The following is a 22,362-nucleotide window of genomic DNA, read 5'->3' as shown; positions in this document are numbered from 1 at the left end:
TCCTATGGATTCATTATGTATAACATTATGTGCCCTGGGCCCTGGCACTGGGTGTAGAAGCACTGATATAATCACAAATTCTTATGCACTGCAAGAATTTGGGAATATAATAGGGACTACACCACCTCTACGCCATGTGGACATGGAGGGGGTATAGAGGGACGCAGGCGTGTGTGGAGTGGGCAGGCATGAATCGTTCCTACCCCATGCCTGTGTACTTTTTAAAAATCTGTGTGGGTATGATAACTCTCCCAAATATTCTTACATTTATATGCACCCTTTTCCGTATATTCTTTAGTCTTTTGTTCTCCAAAACTAATATGCATATATTTTACTGCATTGATTCTGAAGCTTTTTTTTCTTCTGTTTTTTTAATGGTGTTTCTCTTAGCGATGGATAAACTTTTTCATGTGCAGAACTGCCCCCAATGTTTGTCCATTTCAATATAACATAGTCAAGTCTTTATCCTACAGTAAGGTCTTATGCATCTTTAAGTAAACTATATTTTAAGTTAATTTGTGTATGAAGATCTGATGAAACTATATTTACTTAAATACCCTCTAGTTGACATCTAAGCCTTTTCAGGTAATGTCAGGTATGGTGGTCTTTGACATTGGTAGGTAATGTAATTTAATATCTCAGAGGAGAATATCTACTCTACTCTATAATTAGCCACGGAGAAGCAATAAGGGGTCCTGATGTTTTGGCAGAGTGTATCAATGTAATTTGAGGTCATTATTCTAATGTAATATTGAACATATGGAGCATGTTGAGAGATCAGCAATCAGTCACTTTACAGATTAGGATTTTCCAGGCCCCCGGTTCACATTCAGGTTACATTTTATAAACACAGACTGTTTAGAATGCGAGTACAGTAGTCATCTCATTAAGGGGCTCTACAGTTTATCGGAGATAGATTGCTTTAACTCCTCCGCTAGATTTTAGCATTGAGTAATAAATCTCCTGATTGAATCGGTTGAGCTGACATTACATAAGAGAAATTGCAGGCAGCGCAAATTGATTGAAGAAAATGGATTTGCAGGGACGGTAATGGGTAAATATATTGTAAATATGTAACTATATACTTCATCAGGTCACATAAACACTTTGCTGTTTACCTTTACAAATATTGTGCTGGGGAATTTTCAATGGTTTTTCCTGTTTATTTAATTTTTTGTTATCAAGCTAATGTTTTTGTTTTTCATTTTTACTATATGTTTTTATTTTACGTATGTCTTTTATATAGACATATGTATAGTTAGTTACTCTTTAGAGCGGTTTTTCAGCCAAATGCAAAAGCTTTCCAGTTTTCTTTTAACCCTGTTTGACGCTTATCAGGTTCCCTTGTTCTTTGTATCTTGACTTTTAGCCATGGATGTATAACTTCGGCAGACAGTCACTGACCAGTAACATCAATGCTGTTGACAGGTCACCGGTGGCGTAACTAGAAGCTGATGGGCCCCAGTGCAAAGTCTGTGCCAGGCCCCGACTATAATGGGGCAGATTTACTTACTCGGTCCAGTCGCGATCCCGCGGCGCGTTGTCCAGCAAGGATTCGGGTCTGCCGGGATTCACTAAGGTCCGTGCACCCGATATCCAGCAGGTGTCGCTGCTGCGCCGAGGTCCGCCGGAGTTCACCTGCTTCTTCCTGGTGCATGTAAGTCCTGATCTTGCGACACAAATTCTTTTTTAAATTCCGCGGTTTTTCCGAATCCGATGGGTTGTCCGATGGCCACGCCCCCCATTTCTGTCACTTGAAAGCCCGCGCCGATGCGACACAATCTGATCACCTACACCAAAATCCTGGGGCAATTCACTGCAAATCGGAAATATTCAGGCAACCTGATGAAAGTGCGGCGTTCGGACCTTTAGCAAATGAGCCCCAATGTATGGTTTATAGTAATAGTCTTCTCATATGGGAAGGTGACACCATAAGAGCCCCCTAAACCTCTTGGGCCCTGGTGCAACCGCAACCTCTGCACCCCATCAAGTTACGCCCCTGCAGGTCACCATTAAAGCCCCGTTATTGGCTGCATAAGGATGTCATCACCAGAAGTTAACATTTTGAGACATTAGAAATATAGCAGCATGGAAACTGAATGATGAATGTTACATTTTTACTATGTTTAAAGCAGCTTTTTCTAATAATTCCTGCAGACTTTCTCCCATTTCTGCTGATTTCTCACGGAGCACCCAGGGTGCATGCCCTGTCACTTTTACTCAACACCCAATATTTAGAACTCTTCAAAAATGCGCTACAACATTCCTTTTATATGTAAATAGTTATTTGTGATTATTCATTATAATTTTCTTCTCTTTTCAGAGATTAAAAGCAGCTTTATCCCATCACCCTGGAACTATATCTAATGGAAATATGAATTCAATGGGACATATGATGGAAATGATGAGCTCCCGACAGGAACAGACTCCACATCATCATATGCACTCACATCCTCATCAGCATCAGAATCTATCGCAACATCACCCATACCCTCATCAGCAGCACCAGCAGCCAGCACATCATCCGCACTCTCAGCCTCATCACCAAGGACATCCTCATCATCACTCCCATTCACATCTGCACCCACATCAGTCACACCATCAGACGTCACCACATCCCCCTCTGCACAGTGGTGGACAAGCACAGGTCAGTGTCAATGAACTTCCCTGATATCTTGATAATTGTTAAAATGAAGATATTTCATCAAGATCATAAATATGATGACTGTATTAACTTCAGATGCTGCTGTTAGTGTGTTCAATGTAATAAATATAGAAGCTTTATTCACACTTTTAAATTAAAATTTTGTTCAGAGAAATGAAATTACAAAGCCTTTCCAAGTGATGATATATTCACAGATGAATAGAGAAAGTGCTAATGTTGTGTAGATCTTCAATTAACCAAAGCTGCGCACGTCTACATAGACATAGGCTTAAAGGAAATCTACCATTTGTTTTTATGCATTGTGAACCAAACATACCTTGAGAATGCTGTAGCGACACTGATGCAGAAACATATCTTGTTTACTCCCTGAACTAAGTGGTTTTGCTCAAAAAACTATTGTAAAATTCAGGACCTTGGAAAAGCTGGGTGCAGGCTGGCTGCCATACATAAATACATTACTTCCACATACACAGGAGCTGCTTAAACTGTTCAGATAAGCTGGATGACTCATACACAGCAGCTGGGGTTGGTGCAGCGGTTGATTACTTTTGTCATGGACAACACAGTGATTACTGCTTCTCTGAAGCAGTGCATAATTAGGGTAAGAAGAGAAGTGCCAAGCCAGGCACAGAAGCGAAAGAGCCTCATTATCATAATTTTATAATAGTTTTTTCAGCAAAACCACTCATTAAACAATATATGTTTCTGCATCAAAAACAAATGGTAGACTCCTTTAAGATGACATTCTGTATTGCACACATACACCTATACCAATTGTTCACATTAACTGGATTGTCCCAAAAGCAACACTATGATGATAAGTATCTGTTATTGGCAGAGCTGGGAATCCCACCCATAATGAGAACAGGGGTCCTGTGTACTATCTTGAATAAAGCACATGACAGAGCTAGTCATGTAAAGAGGTAGCCTCATAGACTGTGAAGGGGTCATGAGACCTGTCATCAATAGGGCTCCAATCACACACGCTCCACAAACAAAACTATAGTGTGCATTTTTTGTTCTACATAGACATACTTATTACTACTTGATTACAATTTTGCAACTTTGTAACTGTTTTCAGCTTTATTCATATGTATAACATGTCTACCTTGGCCTTCAGACATCTCTAGGCATTGAGGAATGGTCAATTTCTATTCTCGATTTAAAAAACTTACACGATGTACTATGTTTTGAGTGATACCGACTCATCTTCTTCTATATTCTATAACTATAAATTAACATGATAAGCCAGCGTCACCTACTTTCACAGTCACTCTGGGCTTCAGCTTCACAGTCTAATACATGGCCCCTGGAGCACTTCTTACCCACCTTCTTCCTCCTTCTTCTTCCTCCTTCCTCCACTTCTTCCTTCCTTTCTTCTGGTGATGTCACCCATCTCTATCCAAATGGCATGTATGCGCAGTTGGATCCTCACTGCGCAGACGCTGCACAATGAGGATCTGATAGCATATGGGGGTTAGAATTGCTGCAGAGGACGTGTGTCAGTCATTGAAGCTGGAGCCCAAAGCGGCTGTGGTGCAGCAGTAAAGTCAGAGTAAGGACTCTTTCACATTGGCGTTTGGCTCCTTGTCTGCAAAAAGGTTTAACATTGCTTTGAAAACATCACACCTGTTTTTTCCATAGGAGTTAATGGAGACTGGAGCCCCTCAGGCTCATTTGCATAATTTTTTAAGCCCCTTTTTCTTATAAACAAGAGCATAAGAAGCTAAAAGAAGAGCAGATCCTGCCAGAGGGGGCACATACTATTATGTCATTGTATTAGAGTCAGTGTCAGTGGATATGAATATTTGCAGTATTTGGTGGATATAAATCTCTGAAGTACAGGAGATAGGGCATCCTTTGTTGATCACCGATGGTTCTACCTGTGTAATGAAATTGTTGTGCTATGCTTCATACTCTGGTGAAGCCCCCTAAAGCACTTTGGACTCATTTACATATTTTAGAGATACAGAGCATCAATCAGCTATATAAAAACAATACCAGTATCACTGTAAAAGTTGGTGACACTGGTTTATCACATTCAATTCTAGTGATAGAGTTCCTTCACTTACTACACCCTTTCCCAGTAACTTTTGCAGACATTATGGTCAATTGCCATTCTTACTTGGGACTTTATTTGTCAGTAACCCAGTGATCGGTACCTACAGTGTTTTACAGCATCATCTCCTGAATTATTATACCTTTTCCTTCTTTGCATCCCCCTTCAGTGGTGTACTCTATATATTGATTAGATAGTGTGTGTCTATAGTTGTGAACTATTGTTTGTTTAGTGAAAAGTTTTACAATTTTCCAATATACTTTCTGTACCAATTTTTCATGGATTTCTAGATCTCTGCTTGCTGTCATTCTATAGAAAGCTTCTATGTGGACAGAAATCTGACCTTGGTCACACAGGTGCACGGCTCGTTATAACACACGGCTCTGATTACTCTCTGATACTAACGAGCCGTGCACCTGTGTGACCATGGTCAGATTTCTGTCCACAGGAAGTAAACATAGAAGCTTTCTATAGAGTGACAGCAAGCAGAGATCTAGAAAATCACGAGGTATTGCCACAGAAAGTATTTTAGAAAAAGTATAATTTTTCATCATGCAAGCAATAAAATAAATTTTACAAAATGAGAATACCCCTTTACCAACAATTATTCTACATGTTATGATTGATTGATTGATGAATACATAAATGGAACAGTACACTGCACCACTATGATATTCATTTTGGACTCCACATAGGATTATAGGGTCATAGCAGGTAATTCCTTATATCCTACACGTCAGTGTAATTACAAATCTACAACTACAGATGCAAATACAGACACTTAGTGAATTGCCTCGTCCGTGCAGGTGCTTGACTGAAGGCCACATTAAACAGATTGCTCCGAATTACATGTGCCATGTTTTTTACGGGGAGAAACAATTGTCCCAAACCAAAAACATACTTGATGAATAATTCCCGTATTGACGTCAGGAGACAGCAATTATGCCTTAAATTGCAGTATTTTCCTTTAAGTAACGATTGAAGGAAACACAAGATGCTTTCAGATGCAGGGAGCCCCTGGTGTCTAGTGTCCACTTGTTGTCTGGTGGTTGCAGCGTGCTATATATGTACTAAGAAGAGGTGTTTAAATCAACCTCATAAATGCTCATCTGTGTAGTAAATACATTAAGAAGGGAAACTTTTTTTGGCTGAAATTCTAGTCAGACAGCAGATGTGTTACAAACAAGGCTGCAGACACATAAATTACAGAGCTCCAGAGTCTCGAAAAAACGTTGCGCTATACTCTGTGTACAAATTAACAGACTGTCTTTTATGTGACAGCCATGCTGAAAAGTTAAAATTTGCTCTTTGAGCCTATTCATTTACAGAGCTCATTACGAAAAAAAAGATAAAAATCAGAGCAGCCGTTACAGGTGCAGTTTTCAAATAAACAGCCTGTCCTACAGACATGTACTTACCAAAAAGGAAAGAAAACAGCAGCGGAAGGTGATGAGAGGCAGCATTACCTGCGCCCAAATTTATTACAGCTCCAGCTTCTTAATTTGCAGGATTTTAACAGCTACATTTTTATTTTACTTGACTCCTCTGTGTATTTCAGATGTTCTGTGATGTCACTTTAAATTTAAAGGGGATGTCTGTCTATATTTAAATACACTTTTAATAAATTTACTTACCATTTAGAGCTCTCATTTTACAGCTAGGACAAAGAACAGCCACAGAAAGTATATTTTCACTTAGTTGATATGGATTTAGTAACATGACAATGGTGCAATGCCTTATTTCTCCTGTGGTGGTGCTGCAGGTTTTTTTGAGCACTCACTACAAGGTTCCCTTAATGACTGGGTGTTTTGGCACAAGGATATTTTTTTTAAAATTTATTATTTTCATTGCTTTAGCAAAAAAAAAAAAGGGAAGTTCAAAGTGAGCTTGATCAGTGGGGATTTGACTGCTCTGACCCCCACCAGTCTCCAATTTCCAATTCTGACGGTGCAGCAAGTCAATCATGCATCCTGATAATCCATCTAATTGTGTGGGTATAAGCAGAAGATAAACTATAAAAGAAGATCCTGTACAGTGCTAATTCTTCCTCTTGTGGTCACTTCTTTTTTTCGTCTGAAAAAAACGCCATAAAAAATTGCAGTTCTTTTGATTAAAAAATACTGGTGTAGATTTTAAAAAAAACATTAGACTTGACTAACTGTAACCGCACACAGATAAATCACAGAGTACGTTGCATTAATAGACTTTATACCGCCTCTTATTTTGTGCACAAAAATGATAACCCCATTGTTTGGGCACAAGGTGCCACAACACCCTTTCGGTGAAGCAGTTCCCCTTCTCTACAAAGCCACACCTCTTTCTCATACAAGTCATAAAATGTAATAGAAATTTCTAAAACAACTGTGATGCAAGGCCGGATTATGGTGCAAATGGCATCAGAAATTTAAATGTCTCCCACACTGTGTGCGTGTATATATATATATATGTGTGTGTTTGTGTGTGAATATGGATATGCATCTATAAATATATATAAGTAGGTAATTGTGTCAATGCATGTATGTATTATTATTATTTATTTGTAGAGCACCATTAATTCCATGGTGCTGTACAATCAGTAAGGGGTTCCCAGACATTATATTAAGACAAGACTACAGTGATCAGGAGACATGCTGAAGGTGGCTTTCAGGTGGGTTTTCAGATTAGGTTTCAAGGTTCGGAAAGTGGGGGACAGTCTGACACATTTTGGTAGAGAGTTCCAGAGTATGGGGGATGCACATGAGAAGTCCTGGAGACGGTTGTGAGAAGATCGGATGCTAAAAGAGTGAAGTTGAAGGTCCTGTAGGAAAGCAGATTTTGTGTGGGACGGTATTGGTTGATGAGTTCAGAGATATATGGAGGGGAAAGGTTATGGACGGCTTAGTAAGTCTTGTCAGTATTTAAAATTGAATCAGTGGGAACCAGCAGAAAGGAGAGGCAGAGGAGAAGTGAGGAGACAGATGGATGAGCAGGACAGCGGAGTTAAGAATATACTGCTGGGAGACCATAGAGAAGAATGTTGCAGTAAACCAAAAGAAAGATGATGAAGTCTTGGACTATCGTATTTTTCGGACTATAAGGCGCACAAAAAATCTTTGATTTTCTCAGAAATCAAAGGTGCGCCTTATAGTCCATTGCGCCTTATATATGAACCGTACTTACAGACAACAGGTGCTTTGAACTATGCACAGGTCTGCCACCTGCTGGTCATTCATCCAAAGCTCATTAACAGCTCTGTCTAATCTAGTGACAGACCTAAAGTCACTATTCTTGTGTCATTAAAGGGAACCTGTCACCATGGAAACCGGGTGCAGGGTTTTAGGAAACAGTAGTCAAGCATTAATCCAGATAACTTCAGATATCTTCAGATAACTCTCGCCTTCTTACCAGCGTGGAGCTGGTATCAGCCCTGCCTCCTTGTTCTTGGGCTCCCCCTCGTCCTCCTGCGCTCTTGTCTCAAAACTTGCGCAGTGCGCACCTCATCTCCCCTACGGCCATGCACAAACCCAGAGGAAGAAACGCATGTGCAAGTTTTGAGACAAGACTTCAGGAGAAAGGGGAGGAGACGAAGAACAAGGAGGCAGGGCTGATACCAGCTCCACCCTGGTAAGGAGGCGGGAGTTACCTGACGAGGTGACCGGGAGGGTGGATGAGTACTTGAGTACTTTTCCATGAAACCACACCCCCCTGACTGGTTACTGTCCACAGATATAACTATATTTTCAGGATAAAGTTAGCATTAGACATTGATAAACACATGTCCATAAAAAAACACATATAACGTACATTGGCTGGTTTCCCTGGTGACAGGTTTCCTTTAATAAAAAATTCCATTTTACATGAGAAGTAATTAACTATTATTTCTTTGCTTAATAGAGTTAAGTTGGGGCATTTGCGGAACCCCCAGAGCTTGGACCCCAAACAATCAGACACTTTCATGGAACATTCCATTTTCCATGAGAATCAATTGACTATTATTTATTGGTTTTATATAAAAATGAAGATTCAGTACATGCAGTTCAGTTACTGTGATGTGTATTCCGCAGAGGACACATTTCATGAAGTACTGTATGTGCTGCGTCTCATACACCAGATAACACATTTAATACTCGTTCTTTGGACCGATATCTTGTCTTCTGTAATGAATCTCCTATTACTTTTTGTACTTGTAGGATTCACTGTGTACAGTTTCTAGGCATTTATTTCTTGCTTTACTTCACCTCACACTTCCTTTTACATTTTCCAATGTAAAATATTTTTGCTGAATACTGAGTTTTGTTTAATTTCCTTAACTTCCTTTATTTTAATTCTATCAAATCGCTGATCACATCATACTATAACTTATGTTAACCAATTGTTAGAGACAAATAAGTCCAGTAAATAAAATTAGCAAGTAGCACGTAGATGTATAAGAGTAGAATAGCTCAAGTACAGTTATTCCTCATTCATATTTCCTATACAGTCACATTTTGTCTGCTGCAGTCTGGTCACATGATCTCTTGTGACCATAAATCCGCACGCCAGTCATGTGCCATCTAAGTAGCGCGCACCTTGTCAGACTCCCAAGGGCAGCACTTAGTTTTACAGGTTTAGGATCTCCTTAAATTATGAGCAACATGAATATTGTGTAATGGCACTTTGATCAATGGGAATCTTGTCAATGTAGAAGCCCCATTACAAATCTTTTCCTTAGCAGAGGCTGTAGGTCAGAAATAATTTAGAAGACGGTGGCTGTCGCTTTGAACTCTTGCCAGCAGCTGAACATGTGTGATAAGAGGATTAACACTACAACACAATTATCGATTTAGTATCTAGAGCAACTGAGACCTGCTATATTGTATCTGAAACCAGGTGTATACAGCATAATGCCTTTTGGGGCAAATCAATGTCACACTTGGAGTCTCTGAATCAGAGGTTGCAACAACAAATTTCTTCTATATTCTCATTTTCATTAGTCCTTCCTTTACTAGTAAAATCCTTGTGCATCTTTCCACTATCTGGATTGCCAAAAGCTCCATGTCCCTGCTCTGTTCATTGCCACCCAGGATGCCAGACAATGAATATAAACACACACTAGCACCTAGCCAATTTCTGGGCACAATCAGGGCACCTAAGTTGAATCCTCCAGTTTTAGAAAATTTTGGTAGTTATAAGAGTATGTCACTAGAGATAAATATTAAGATCCTGTTCGGATACAGTTTGGGGTACTGAATCCAGACCCCAGCCAGTAACAACCATTTGGCAGTAGCATTTAAACCACTGTGCAATGACATGCTGCCAGTGATGCACACCACCATTTTCTGGCTCTGTACTTCTCCTTGCAGAGTATAGCTAGTTTTTGACTATGTTTGCCATACTATTTGGTGATGTTGTCTGGCCACTACCCAAAGCACCAATTTTTCCATTGGACTCTACATAGACATGGACCCTTGTCCATTATGGAAAGTTTGTCTTTGGCTTTAATATCATGTATGGATTCATGGTTAACTTGCTCTCTCATGTTATGTATGTGAAAAGGCTAAAGATACATACTTCATCCAGACGTAACAAAGTGTGGCGTCAGGACTCAAAAGTCTTTTACATATCTTAACATTTATTAAACATTGTGTAGCAGCAATTTATTATTTGTAGACTGTGAAGGTCCTGAACATATAGTAAAGTTTTTTTAGGGCTTTTTTGGGCTGACCCTTTTTGACAACTCTTTGATGCTGTCCCATATGTGGGGTTGGAAATGAATTTCTCCTTACTATGGGGTAATTGTCATCAGCCTTGTAGGGGTTTTTTTCCTTCCTCTAGGTCAGCACCACAGGATCATAGGTTGGACTTGATGGGCCAATGCTTTTTTCAATCTTATCTGCTAGGAAAATTATTGTTGCTAATGATAAAGCATTATAGAACATGTCAACTGTACCGATGGGCTAAAGAGACTTTTCTCAAATTTGGTGGATAGTTTATCACAAAGAGCACCATCAATAATAGATGGAAATAAATGAAGGTTTGAATGAGAGACATTGAAGGTTTGGAATTTTGGTTTCAAGTCTGGTCTTTGATGCAGAAAGTCCTAAGTCAGTGGCCCACTTTCCCCCCCCCCCTTTAGGTGCAGAATTTTGTGGTGCGTCGAGCATAGCGCAGCCACGGCAAAAAATTGGCGCAAACACTTCATAATTACATGTGGTAGCAGTTTGCACCTTCTTATCAGTGCAAACTCAGAGAGAAAAATGGAGCAAATCTTTTAATAAATGTGGACCATTGAGTAATAAAAGTAATAGGCTCCTGTCCAATATGGTCTGGCTTTTCTTTATCTGGATTTAAACTCTTCTGAAGTAGGTTCCATCATGAAAACTAAAAAAAAACCCACTGTTGCATATATTATTATATTTCCTAGCAAAATTACAGACACCTTTACGGAAACCCATTTTACCCAGTGAAAGTCCATGGGGTCCATTGGGCATTGCTGGTATCATTATCTGATGGATCTGGCACTCATCTTTTTTCAATTTTTTTACGTCTCTACTAATACAGAAAAATATTATAAAAATATGAACAGATTTGAGAAGAGATAGATAGAGTTGAATCCAGGCCCAGGTTTCTTTTAAAGGACCCTTGTTGAAGCCATGTTGAAGATTTTGCATCAAGGTCCAAGATCTTCAAATTACACCAATCCTTTCTCCGGTGTAAAATGCATAAAGACACTGCTGTGATTCGTTTCCTCAATATTTTTGACAGATAATTTATTTATCCGTATGAATTTATGAAAACGAAAGAAATATAGAGCTGTCATTTGAATGATGTTTTGGCTGACATTTCTAACACCACATTTTACATGTCTGTTTTTAGTAGTGTAAGAGCTTTTCTCTTTTTTTGCCCAGCTCTCACCAGCAGCACAGCAAATGCAGCCCACTCAGACAATACAACCCCCTCAGCCCACGGGAGGCCGACGCAGGAGGGTGGTGGATGAGGATCCAGACGAGAGGCGGCGAAAGTTTCTGGAAAGGAACCGAGCAGCTGCCACCCGGTGCAGACAGAAAAGGAAGGTCTGGGTGATGTCACTGGAAAAGAAAGCAGAGGAACTCACCCAGACAAACATGCAGCTTCAGGTGTGTACTGTACAGCCTCAGAGAGCCACTGTTTATAGCCCTGTACCTCTCCATCATACACAACCTGCCTGTAACGCAAGACATTAGATTAATAATGAAAACACAGACATAATCTGCCCTCCAAAATGATTGAGGTTCTCTTATGAAAACAACCCATGTCCAAGGATCCCAAGGTGAAACTTTGACATGAGTAAAAGCTTCATTAAGATTTATTGAAATAAGCCCACAAGTCTAGTCTATACATAACATAACTTTATTTTTCCTTTTTAATACAACATTTATCCAGCGCTAGTTATTAAGGATATTGAGGTATTAAACTTTATGTCCTTTTACTTTAAATTAATTCCTGGGGAAAAAAATGAACATTTCAAAGTCATGTGCTAGGAATTAATCCATCGCATATTATTTCAGTCTGCTAATATAGGAGGGATGCAAAGGACTCCATTCAAGTCATTTCCAAGTATAACAATTGAGATGCGGAAAAAAAGAAAATTCAAAATTTAATTTTCAATTTTTTATTACTTTAACTTGTGATTGGGTTCTACTTTTTTTTTTTTTTTACAAATGAAGATTCAAATAAAAAGGGTTCTATTTTTATTATGTAGTGTATTCATTATTGAAATGGAGATGTGTGCCTAATATTTTTGGCCATGGTGAAGTAGTGGGGGAAAACAGAATAAAACCTCCAAATGAAAAAGATTTTCACAGCTACAGTGATAAAATGTAAGGAAAGTGAAGCAAATGTTCAACAAACAGTGTCATGATGTATTTCAGAGCAAAAAAACCTTGAGGTGTCAAGCCTAGTGCTTGTTTGGTTCTTTTAGGCAAATGAGACTATAAAGAGTTTGCTCAAGTTTTAACTTAATTATACTGTTTATAGACCCAGTATACACAATTTTGGTGGTTGTTATTGGAAACAGTCAACACATTCAACCTTAACACCTTAGGCTCTGTTGACATCTGTATAATGTGCTTTCCATCCATCTAGTATGGATGACAGCAAAATAGGACCTTCTGATGCACTGTTCCTACATCGCAAAATACCGGACACTCGTGAATAACTTTCATCAATCCATTATAAATCAATAGAATCCACCAGGATTCAACCGGACATATTTAGTAACAACTCTGTAGCTGTTCTTGCTCTTTTACCTTGACAGATTCCTAGTTGAGCTCCTTTAAAACAGAATAAGTTTTTCCTAGATTTCCCCAGATTTTCGTAGATTTCCCCAGATTTTCTGATTAATGTGCAGTCACCAGTCTGAGATTGCTCATGTTTGGCTACAAGTATTGATATTTTTGCACTTTTACATTTTGGCACAAATTTCGTGATAACAAGGTTGAAATGGTGGCATTAAAATGTAATACAACTTCATAAGTTTTATATTGCCAGCCATACTTTTACTTTTAAATCCAACAATCAGATCTTCTTTACCTCATATACATTAGACATTTGACTATTAATCTAAAGTGACTACAGTCACATTGTGGCCAATGTATTATTACTGGCGTGTTGTATGCTAGACTTAATCATTGGTGTACCCGACACGCAACCTGCTGAACTACTAAGAGGTCCTGCCTGACCTCTTAGTAATTCCAGCACCGCTATAACTTGTTTAACTTAACTATAACTTATGCCAGTTTTGTGGCAGGTCCCTTGTCCCGTCATGGCTTTCCCATGGCTTTGCACCACCTAACCCACACACATGGCACAAAAGGGGCTAAGATTTGCATATTCCATGGCGTTGGACAGGAATTGTAACTATTTCATGCCATTTATGGCACAAAACTTGCACAAAAGGCATGATATAACACGGCCGCATTTAATTAGCCCTACCATTGATATAACTTTGAAACAAAGAAGGAAGTTATCATTAATTAATGCCAATTTGGCATCTAAAAAGTTTTTCAGCTGTCCTCTGTATCTGAACAACTTTCATACCAGCAAAATTTAAACAAACAGAAAAAGAGGATACGACATGCCAAATCTGATAGTAAAAAGTAATTTTTATTATTAAATGCAAAATTCATTAAAATGTCGTGTAAAATGGCATCTCAGAAGTATCCTGCTGCTATTTCCTACCTTCACCTGGTGCGCATGCTCGAACTGTCGCAGTGCCGCGATCTTTGTGCGGTGGGCATGTCTGTGTAGTCATGTGAGGCGGAGTTTAGGCTCCGCCCCTCTGACGTCACGGACCCGTCCCCGCCGATTACGCGGGGCCGATAGGCGGACCATGCGCCATACACACAGGTGAACGTGGACTCTCAATTTGAATCTGGCGGCTGATTGGCCCCCAGTTACATATAATCCTGGAGTGTGTGTATCAACACCACCCCTTGAGGAAGACCAGGCGGGTTGAAATGCGCGTTGGGGGCTAGAGGCACACCAGGTAGTATGTCCAACCATTACATGTCATGCGATGTTTAACTTTGTAACCATTCACCAAGGCACGATGCTGCATTATGGAGTCTAATTACAGGCCGATATAGGCGATATGTTGTTAATGGTATACATGTTGCATTGCAGTTTATCATTGTTTACACTGGTTGTTTACACTTTCTGTTAATATATTATTGTGTATGGACAGTACACTTGGTGTGCTTCATATTTTACGTCTCTTCTGAGATGCCATTTTACACAACATTTTAATTAATTTTGCATTTAATAATAAAAATTACTTTTTACTATCAGATTTGGCATGTTGTATCCTTATTTTCTGTTTGTTTAAATTTTGCATGCATACCCAAGAGGGCAGCCATAGCGTTCCTTGCGCTATTTTTTCAGTATGTGATTAACTGAGTCTTGTTGGGACAGTTTATTGTTAATTTGTATATGGTACATTGATTTGATCTCTAAATTTCATACCAGGTTCCTGCATATCTGACTCCTCATATAGGAGTAGGTGCATGCTACACAGGGGCAAGGGGCTAACATCAGTCTTGATAAATGTCTGCCAACAACTGCAACTCATTCGCCAAAGGACCCTAGAGGAACAGTTTTGGTTTGCAGAAAGTGGCCGTCTTATGGCTTCATGTCAATTCATAGAAAGCACAAGGAAAGCACAAAGTAGATTATCTTCATGAGTAATGATGTAATCACTAATAGTGGGATCACACAGTCACCTTTTCATGAACAGTACTACTAAATAGTTGCTAAATACTCACATGTGTCCATACGACCAAAATGTCTCTGCTTTAATTCACAAGTTGGCATTTGTTGAGATGTTTAGCTTTTGCAGTTTAGCAAAGTCACAGTTTAGCTGAAGGTTAAAAACACATACCCTAGATGGAGTTATAACAACATGAGGAGATAGTATCTTCATCTTCTGAGTAGTTAGGGGTGAAAGGTTAAAAGCATTAAACCATAGCCATATGCACCTGCATAGTGTCTACATATACCACTCGAAGCTTAATACTAGAACGTGCTGCCAAGTGGATGAGAATGGAGGGGAAAAGGTCTCATTTACATACAACACTAGTAGTCTGAGTTCAACTACAATGTCTAATATTATAGTGACTACAAATTGACAAGATGGCCTCATGTTATTTTTTTATTTGCATGATTTTTAGATACATATACCATGTATATATATTGCTGTTTGAAATCTTTGAATGCTACTGTATTTCTTCATTGTCTATTGGATGGGCTAAGTCCAGACCTTTGCACCCAAGTTATTTTTCAGTTTCTTAGCAGATTTTGCTGGTTTTTGTTATATATATATATATATATATATATATATATATATATACCTGTATTTTTTGGAGTATAAGACGCTTCTTACTATAAGACAAACCCCACATTTAGGCTTCCAAAAAAGGAAAAATATATTTTACACCAATTAAAATATCCACGTTGGTCGCACTAAAGAACAGCACACTCAGCTCTGCTTCATTCATACATTTACACAGACAGCTCTACTTCATCCATACATTTACACACACAGCTCTACTTCATGCATACACTTAAAGGGGACCTACCACCACGATTCCACCTATAAAGGTAGATCGGGTGGTAGGTGGATGTAAGGGACGTGAGGATAGCTCTTTTAAGAGCTAATCCTCACGTCCCTGCTAACTTTTGGTACACTTTATTGAACTAATATGTAAATTTAGTTATGCGGCTACTGGGGCGTGGAGTAGCCGGGCACGAGGCTACCCTGTTGCGTGCGGCGCGCAGCTACGAGGAGCTGCGCGCCCTCGTCCGACAAGCCGGCTACTGCGCATGCGCAGAACGCCATCATGACGGACGAGGGCGCGCAGCTACGAGGATAGGGTAGGACAGGGTAGGAGGAGTAATGTGGCTACTGGGGCGTGGAGTAGCCGCGCTGTGTAGCCTCGTGCCCGGCTACTCCACGCCCCAGTAGCCGCATAAAGAAATTTACATATTAGTTCCATAAAGTGTACCAAAAGTTAGGGGGGACGTGAGGATTAACTCTAAAAAGGGCTATCCTCACGTCCCTTACATCCGCCTACCACCCGATCTACCTTTATAGGTACAATCGTGGTGGTAGGTGCCCTTTAAACACACAGCTCTGCATCATCCATACAGTTACACACACAGCTCTGCTTCATCCATACAGTTACACACACAGCTCTGCTTCATCCATACATTTACACTCACAGCTTTTCCTCATCCATACAGTTACACACACAGCTCTACATCATCCATACATTTACACACACAGCTCTGCATCATCCATACAGTTACACACACATCTCTGCATCATCCATACAGTTACACACACAGCTCTGCTTCATTCATACAGTTACACACACAGCTTAGCTATACACACAGAACCTCCCTTCCCCCTTCCCCTATTCCCCTCTTCCCCTTCTTCTTCTGTCCCAGGGCAGCATGTCCCCGTTCTTGGCAGTATGTGGTGATGTAAGAAGCATGTGGTCAGTCACATGATTCTGACATCACCACGGGTCCTGTAGGACACCCGGGAGAGGGGAGAGCAGTGCGGAGCCTCTCCTCTCTGGGAGATCGGGTGCAGCTCTATATCAGGGCATCACCCGATCACCATTACAGCAGTCAGGAGGGTCTGGCAGTGCTGGATCCTCCTGACCTTCGGTCCATAAGATGTAGGCACTTTTTAGCAAGATTTTTCTTACTAAAAAGTGTGTCTTATAGTCCAAAAAATATGACGATAGGTGGCCAGAGAAGACCACCCTTTAATGCCATCGTATGGTGAAAGAGCTGTCAAATATCAAATATCGAATCTCGTTTTTATTTCAGGAGTTACCCAGTTATAAATGAGATCCCGGTTATAGATAAGTCCGGCATTATGCAGTCTCAAACATTGAGTGGTTGACCTTAATAATAAACTAAATTTGTAAAATTGTATGTATCAAATCATAGAATTTCTATGCATTCTCATTTATTTGTATATGTCTATCTATGGTATGTTTTAAACCATAATTTCTATGTATTGTTGATGCAGGTCTTAATGTGTTTCATTTTGCAACCTCTGAAAACAACAGTTAAGAGGATTGCATTGGGAAGGAATTTGAACCTATTCTGTAATTTAAGTGGTTGATTTAAGTGGTTAATTTTAAGACCACATCAGATTAATTTCATGTTGTTATACATAGAAATGGCCCCTTAAAGGAAACCTACCATTTAGAATGGCAGGGGTAAGCTGTAAGTACCGAGCACCAGCTCAGGGTGAGCTGGTGCCGGTACTTACTTTCGTTAGTGTTATAAACCGCGGTATTGCGGTTTTGACACTTTTTAAACTTTAGAGCAGAGCCCCTTCTGCTCTAAAGTTCAAAAATGTTAAAACCGCGATACCGCGGTTTATAACACTAATGAAAGTAAGTACCGGCACCAGCTCACCCTGAGCTGGTGCTCGGTACATACAGCTTACCCCTGCCATTCTAAATGGTAGGTTTCCTTTAAAGAGTGAAGGTTCAGAGTTAGAGTGTGACTCATTCACTAGTAGTGCTTAAAGGGGTTGTCACATTTTAAAAAATTCATGAAAAATATTAAAAATAAGAAAATGGGTCAAGCTCTCCCTATGTATCTTCAGCATTCCTAACCATCTTTATTATACTTAAGGTTTTTTTGCTTTTATTCTTGTTTTTCCAGAGACAGAAATAATATTGTGCAAGGATTATTTTTGCCATTACACTTCCAAATCAAAAAAGGGAACACTTTTTTGTTTTAGTGATTGGGTTTCAATTTTTCATGTTTTTCCCTTATTTATACTTTTCCAGAACGAGGTGTCCATGTTGAAAAATGAGGTAGCACAACTCAAACAGCTTTTGCTAACACATAAAGACTGTCCAATAACTACCATGCAGAAAGAATCCCAAGGATACTTGAGTAAGTAATTGATATATCATCTCTATGTTTTTTTTTTTTTTAATGTTACTAATTTGAATGGAATCATAGAATATCATATAACACAAGTATCTACAAAATACAGGCCAATAGAGCATGATGCAGTATCCCATCTGATAGAGCCACAGTATATGCCAGGGTAATGCCATTGGACACCTTTGTACATGGTAAGACCTTATTCAAAGCCATGACCACTATTCAATTTAGCTGCAATATTAGAAACTAACCCCAAAACAGCCTTAATATTGAGATAATCTATGGTGGTGGTTAGCTCCAGGTCTATAGGTCCCAGTCTTACTTCTAGCATTTTTGCTATGAGAAGTAGATGCCACTATGAATTAAATTCCAGTATACTTTATATGCATTTAGTGTTGAATACACAGATGGGAACTTTGCTACAGGCAGATGTCAATAAGGTTATAGAAATTCTTACTTATGGATTTGCTGTGGATTGCATGCGGTGTGTCCTATTTGCATAACACTATAATGCAAGGTGATGGAATACTACTACAATCCTTCCTTACATAAAGGTTATATGGCTTAAAAACTTTTCCAAACTTCATATTATTGCCTTCCCTAATTGTAACACTGCAAATCAATAAAATTCACAAATCAGAAGGTCATCAATTGTGACCTTTACTATTATCCTGTAGGTGAATTGGTGAATAAAAACGGTCCCTAATCTGATCCGCAAAAAATAATGTATGCACTATTTATTTACAGACCACGGACCGCCCAAAACCAAACATTACGGCCATGTGAATGGAGCCTTAGGCAATTCCACAATGACTGTAGAATTTTTTCAATTTTATCTTGTGATTTTGTTGCAGTCAGGGGCTCAGTTCATCTTTTAGTGAATCTTGCCCAGGGATCTGCAACAAATAAATGATATTCTGCTGCAGATTTACTACACAGTATGTGTATAGCATCTTAATAAATCCACATACAATATGCATATGCAGGCGGCCTTAGTGAAAAGCCTAAATTTCTTCAACCTGTAGCAATACAAATCACTATTCTAATTTTGTAATCTGTTAGGCTACGTTCATATTTGTCGTTTAGCTCTCCGTGGTAAGGATATGTTGGGTGGATTCCCAATGTATCCTTACAACGGATGGCTACAACCTACAAACCATCACACTGTATGCTCATACAGCAGGATACATGCTAATGTTCCACCCCTCCCTGCTGAAAGCAGGAGGAGCAGTGAACATCGGCTAGCTAGCTAGTGATTGGCTGTTGCCGATGTTAAGGTTGTTTCCCCAGTGATGTCACTGTCCTTATATGGACAGTCATATCACTGGGGACCTCCCAGAGTGTACACTCAGCAGATGCCGGGGATGGAAGCAAAACTGTTGTATCCGTCCACCAGTGGCTATTTTGGTGTATACTTCCTCCACAGGAGGAAACAGGGTGGAAAGTCGTAGCTTACTGTATCTTTCCATCCTGTGTTACCGGCAGGATACAACATATACTTTGCAGACAGAGGCAAAAAAGATTCTTCTGTCTCCCAGTATATGTCCATGGATATGTTCAGTATATTCTGAGCATATCCATAAAACATGATGTGAATGTGGCCTTAAAATGGCAGCACACATTTTTTTAATTAAATATTGCTATTAATATAGGACAAAAGATTACGTTTCATACACAGTCTTTTCCGACACAATTCATTCATAAAACCTATTGATACCTGACTGATACCCAATTGACTCTGTAGTTCAGCGGCTTTCTCCAGGGGACATTGATTGCATCTGTTATTGAACTTAAGTGCAACAGACAAGGAAGGTGCTCTGCTGTAAGAGATGACATGAAGGATGGTTTCAGGTGGTCCTAACTTGCATCCATAATACAGCAGCAACACCTACCTGACACATTGTAGTGTTCTATGTCTCTCTATGCTGGTCTCTAACATTGTGAGAAACTCCAAAAATATTCTTACTGTTATATGCATATTATGCCCAACTGAAACCAGCCTACAGCAAGAATATTATTTGACATTATGATTTATTTCCTAATTCTTTAATCTGCTTTCCTGCTTCCTGTGCAAGAATGTCAAAGTATGACATCACAAACAGGTGTCTAACTGCTTAGAGTCGGTGCTCTCTCTGTTCTCTCTGCTACTGCCATTCATTATTTTATGGAGTCTATTGTTGTTACACACAAATACAAATGCTATATTGCTGAATTACTAACAGTCGATAGTCATCGGATCAGCTCGATATTCTTTTTTTTTATTAAAACTTTCAAAGCCTTTTATTTATTTCACAAATGAATAATGGAGGTCGTAATGGTACCAAATATTTCATTAAAGAAAAATACCATTGTCATGTGTTTTTCTCTTTCCTTGATGCGTGGATCATCTGAATATGGTTTTAAATTCCATACACATCAGACAGATAAGCAGAGGGGACTAAAACGTAAATCTTTATAGACTTTGATCAAATTCCATTTGATAATTCTGATAAATCTGTATGGTGAAATACTGTAAAGTTCTGTAAGGAGTTAAGTCACTAGAAATTTTAACAACTTCTCCTTATATGCCTCTGTTAACTGAAAGCAAAGAGGGAAAGTTTATTTATACAGTGATGAGTGTAGGGAGAAAAGGAAAGAAAAACAGGCCAAACTACTTTCCTTTAATTAAATATATTACAAAATTTACTTTTATCACCTACACTTTTATCTAAAGTCCAAACACATCTGGCAGATAAGTGACGGGTCTAAAATGTAACTCTTTATAGACCTGCTCAAATTAAACTTTATTATATAGCTTTGTTAGGGGATACATCTGTCCAGTGAAATACCATCAAGGTCTGTAAGGAGGTAAGTCATTAGAAAATTTAACAGCCTCTCCTTATTAGCCTTTGTTTATTGTAGTACTGAGGGAAAATTTATTTAGACAGTGATAAGTGGAGGATGAAAGGGAGAGAAACACAGGACAAAACATTTTCCTTTACTGTTATCACCTAAGCTATTCTTTATAAAATAGGAAAAATGGCTTTAAAAGTTTTAGTTTGGCTTTCGTTTTGGATTGTATGCAGTTTTCTATCATTTCTAAACAGTTCCCATTATGACTGAACTTCATGTGTTATTTCTGCTGTATTTATATTTAGGTAAATGTAGATAAAAATAAAGGTGCACTCATGTGCCACATTATTTGACATAGTATTAAAGGAAACCTGTCATTGGCTTTTGACATATTAACCTAATAGCAGTTTCCTATAGCTTACAACTGCCAGAAACCCAAAGGCCCACATTTATTAAAGCGTTTACACCAGCTTTCAGTCAGACTTTGCACTCATAAGAACGTGCAAACTGCCTGCACATGTATTTATGGGATGTTTGCACCAGTATAGTGCTGCGGCTGCACTGTGTCGGATGCTCCATAAAGGGGCGTTCCAGTGTAGAGTCAAACCATGAGCCAAATTAATTACCGCGACTGCACAGAATTCTGTTGCACGCTCTATGCTAAAGGTGCACCAATATGTTTTACTCCAAAGAATTCCCAGTGCTGTTGAGCAGGAAACACAGTTTGAAAATGCACCGGTTGACATAGAAACTGAGTCTTGGGGTGGTCCACAGGGTGTCTGAATCATGGAATTATTGTTTGATTTCTTCCTTGAATCTCCCGCTCCCCTCTTGTGATGTGACACTGAGCACTAGTGTCTATACCTTGGCGTATGCGCATAGAGACAGTAAAGCCAAGGTGCTGCTCCATGCACATGCCATTGGCAAATTTGAAAAACGCAACTGACTCTGCACTAGAAGGGTGGGGGAGAGGAGGGAGATGTGAGAAAGAATCCAAAGGATAATTCCATGAGTTGGATGCCCTGTGGACCACCCCATGACTCTGGTTCTGTGTGGGTAATAAGCCAGGTACTATACATTTTCAAACTGGACTTTGTAGTGACTATGTTTATGGAGATAAACAAGTTTGGTTTCTGTCTGTTATAAGCTATAAGGAGCAAACTTTGTCAATACCTGATGCCAGCTTCCCTATAACTGTGATATAACTAATGATTTGTAGCTTTTAAAATGTCTGGAAAGTGGGATTTGGAAGTTTTGAATAGAAAATACATTGTAATGGAAGGGCTTTTATAGGAGTTCTGAATTAATTTTATAGAAACAAATACACAATCTGTCCTATTTATAAGAGCTGTCACACAAAAAAACTGAGCAACTGGGACAGTTTTTCTAC

General features: G+C 39.2%; 1 protein-coding gene across 6 annotated transcripts in view; it reads left to right on the top strand.

The window, feature by feature from the left end:
• Positions 1–22,362, top strand: part of CREB5 (cAMP responsive element binding protein 5) — a 328,890-nt gene that overhangs the window by 297,046 nt on the left and 9,482 nt on the right. For all 6 annotated transcript variants that reach the window (XM_072153716.1, XM_072153718.1, XM_072153714.1 and 3 more), the window contains 3 exons: positions 2,324–2,647; positions 11,591–11,818; positions 18,038–18,146. In XM_072153716.1, the coding sequence (XP_072009817.1) occupies positions 2,324–2,647; positions 11,591–11,818; positions 18,038–18,146 (661 nt within the window). The remainder of the gene's footprint in view (positions 1–2,323; positions 2,648–11,590; positions 11,819–18,037; positions 18,147–22,362) is intronic.

Source organism: Engystomops pustulosus, chromosome 5 (assembly GCF_040894005.1).
Source record: "Engystomops pustulosus chromosome 5, aEngPut4.maternal, whole genome shotgun sequence".
Lineage (NCBI taxonomy): Eukaryota > Metazoa > Chordata > Amphibia > Anura > Leptodactylidae > Engystomops > Engystomops pustulosus.
This window is presented reverse-complemented; position numbering and strand designations above follow the sequence as displayed.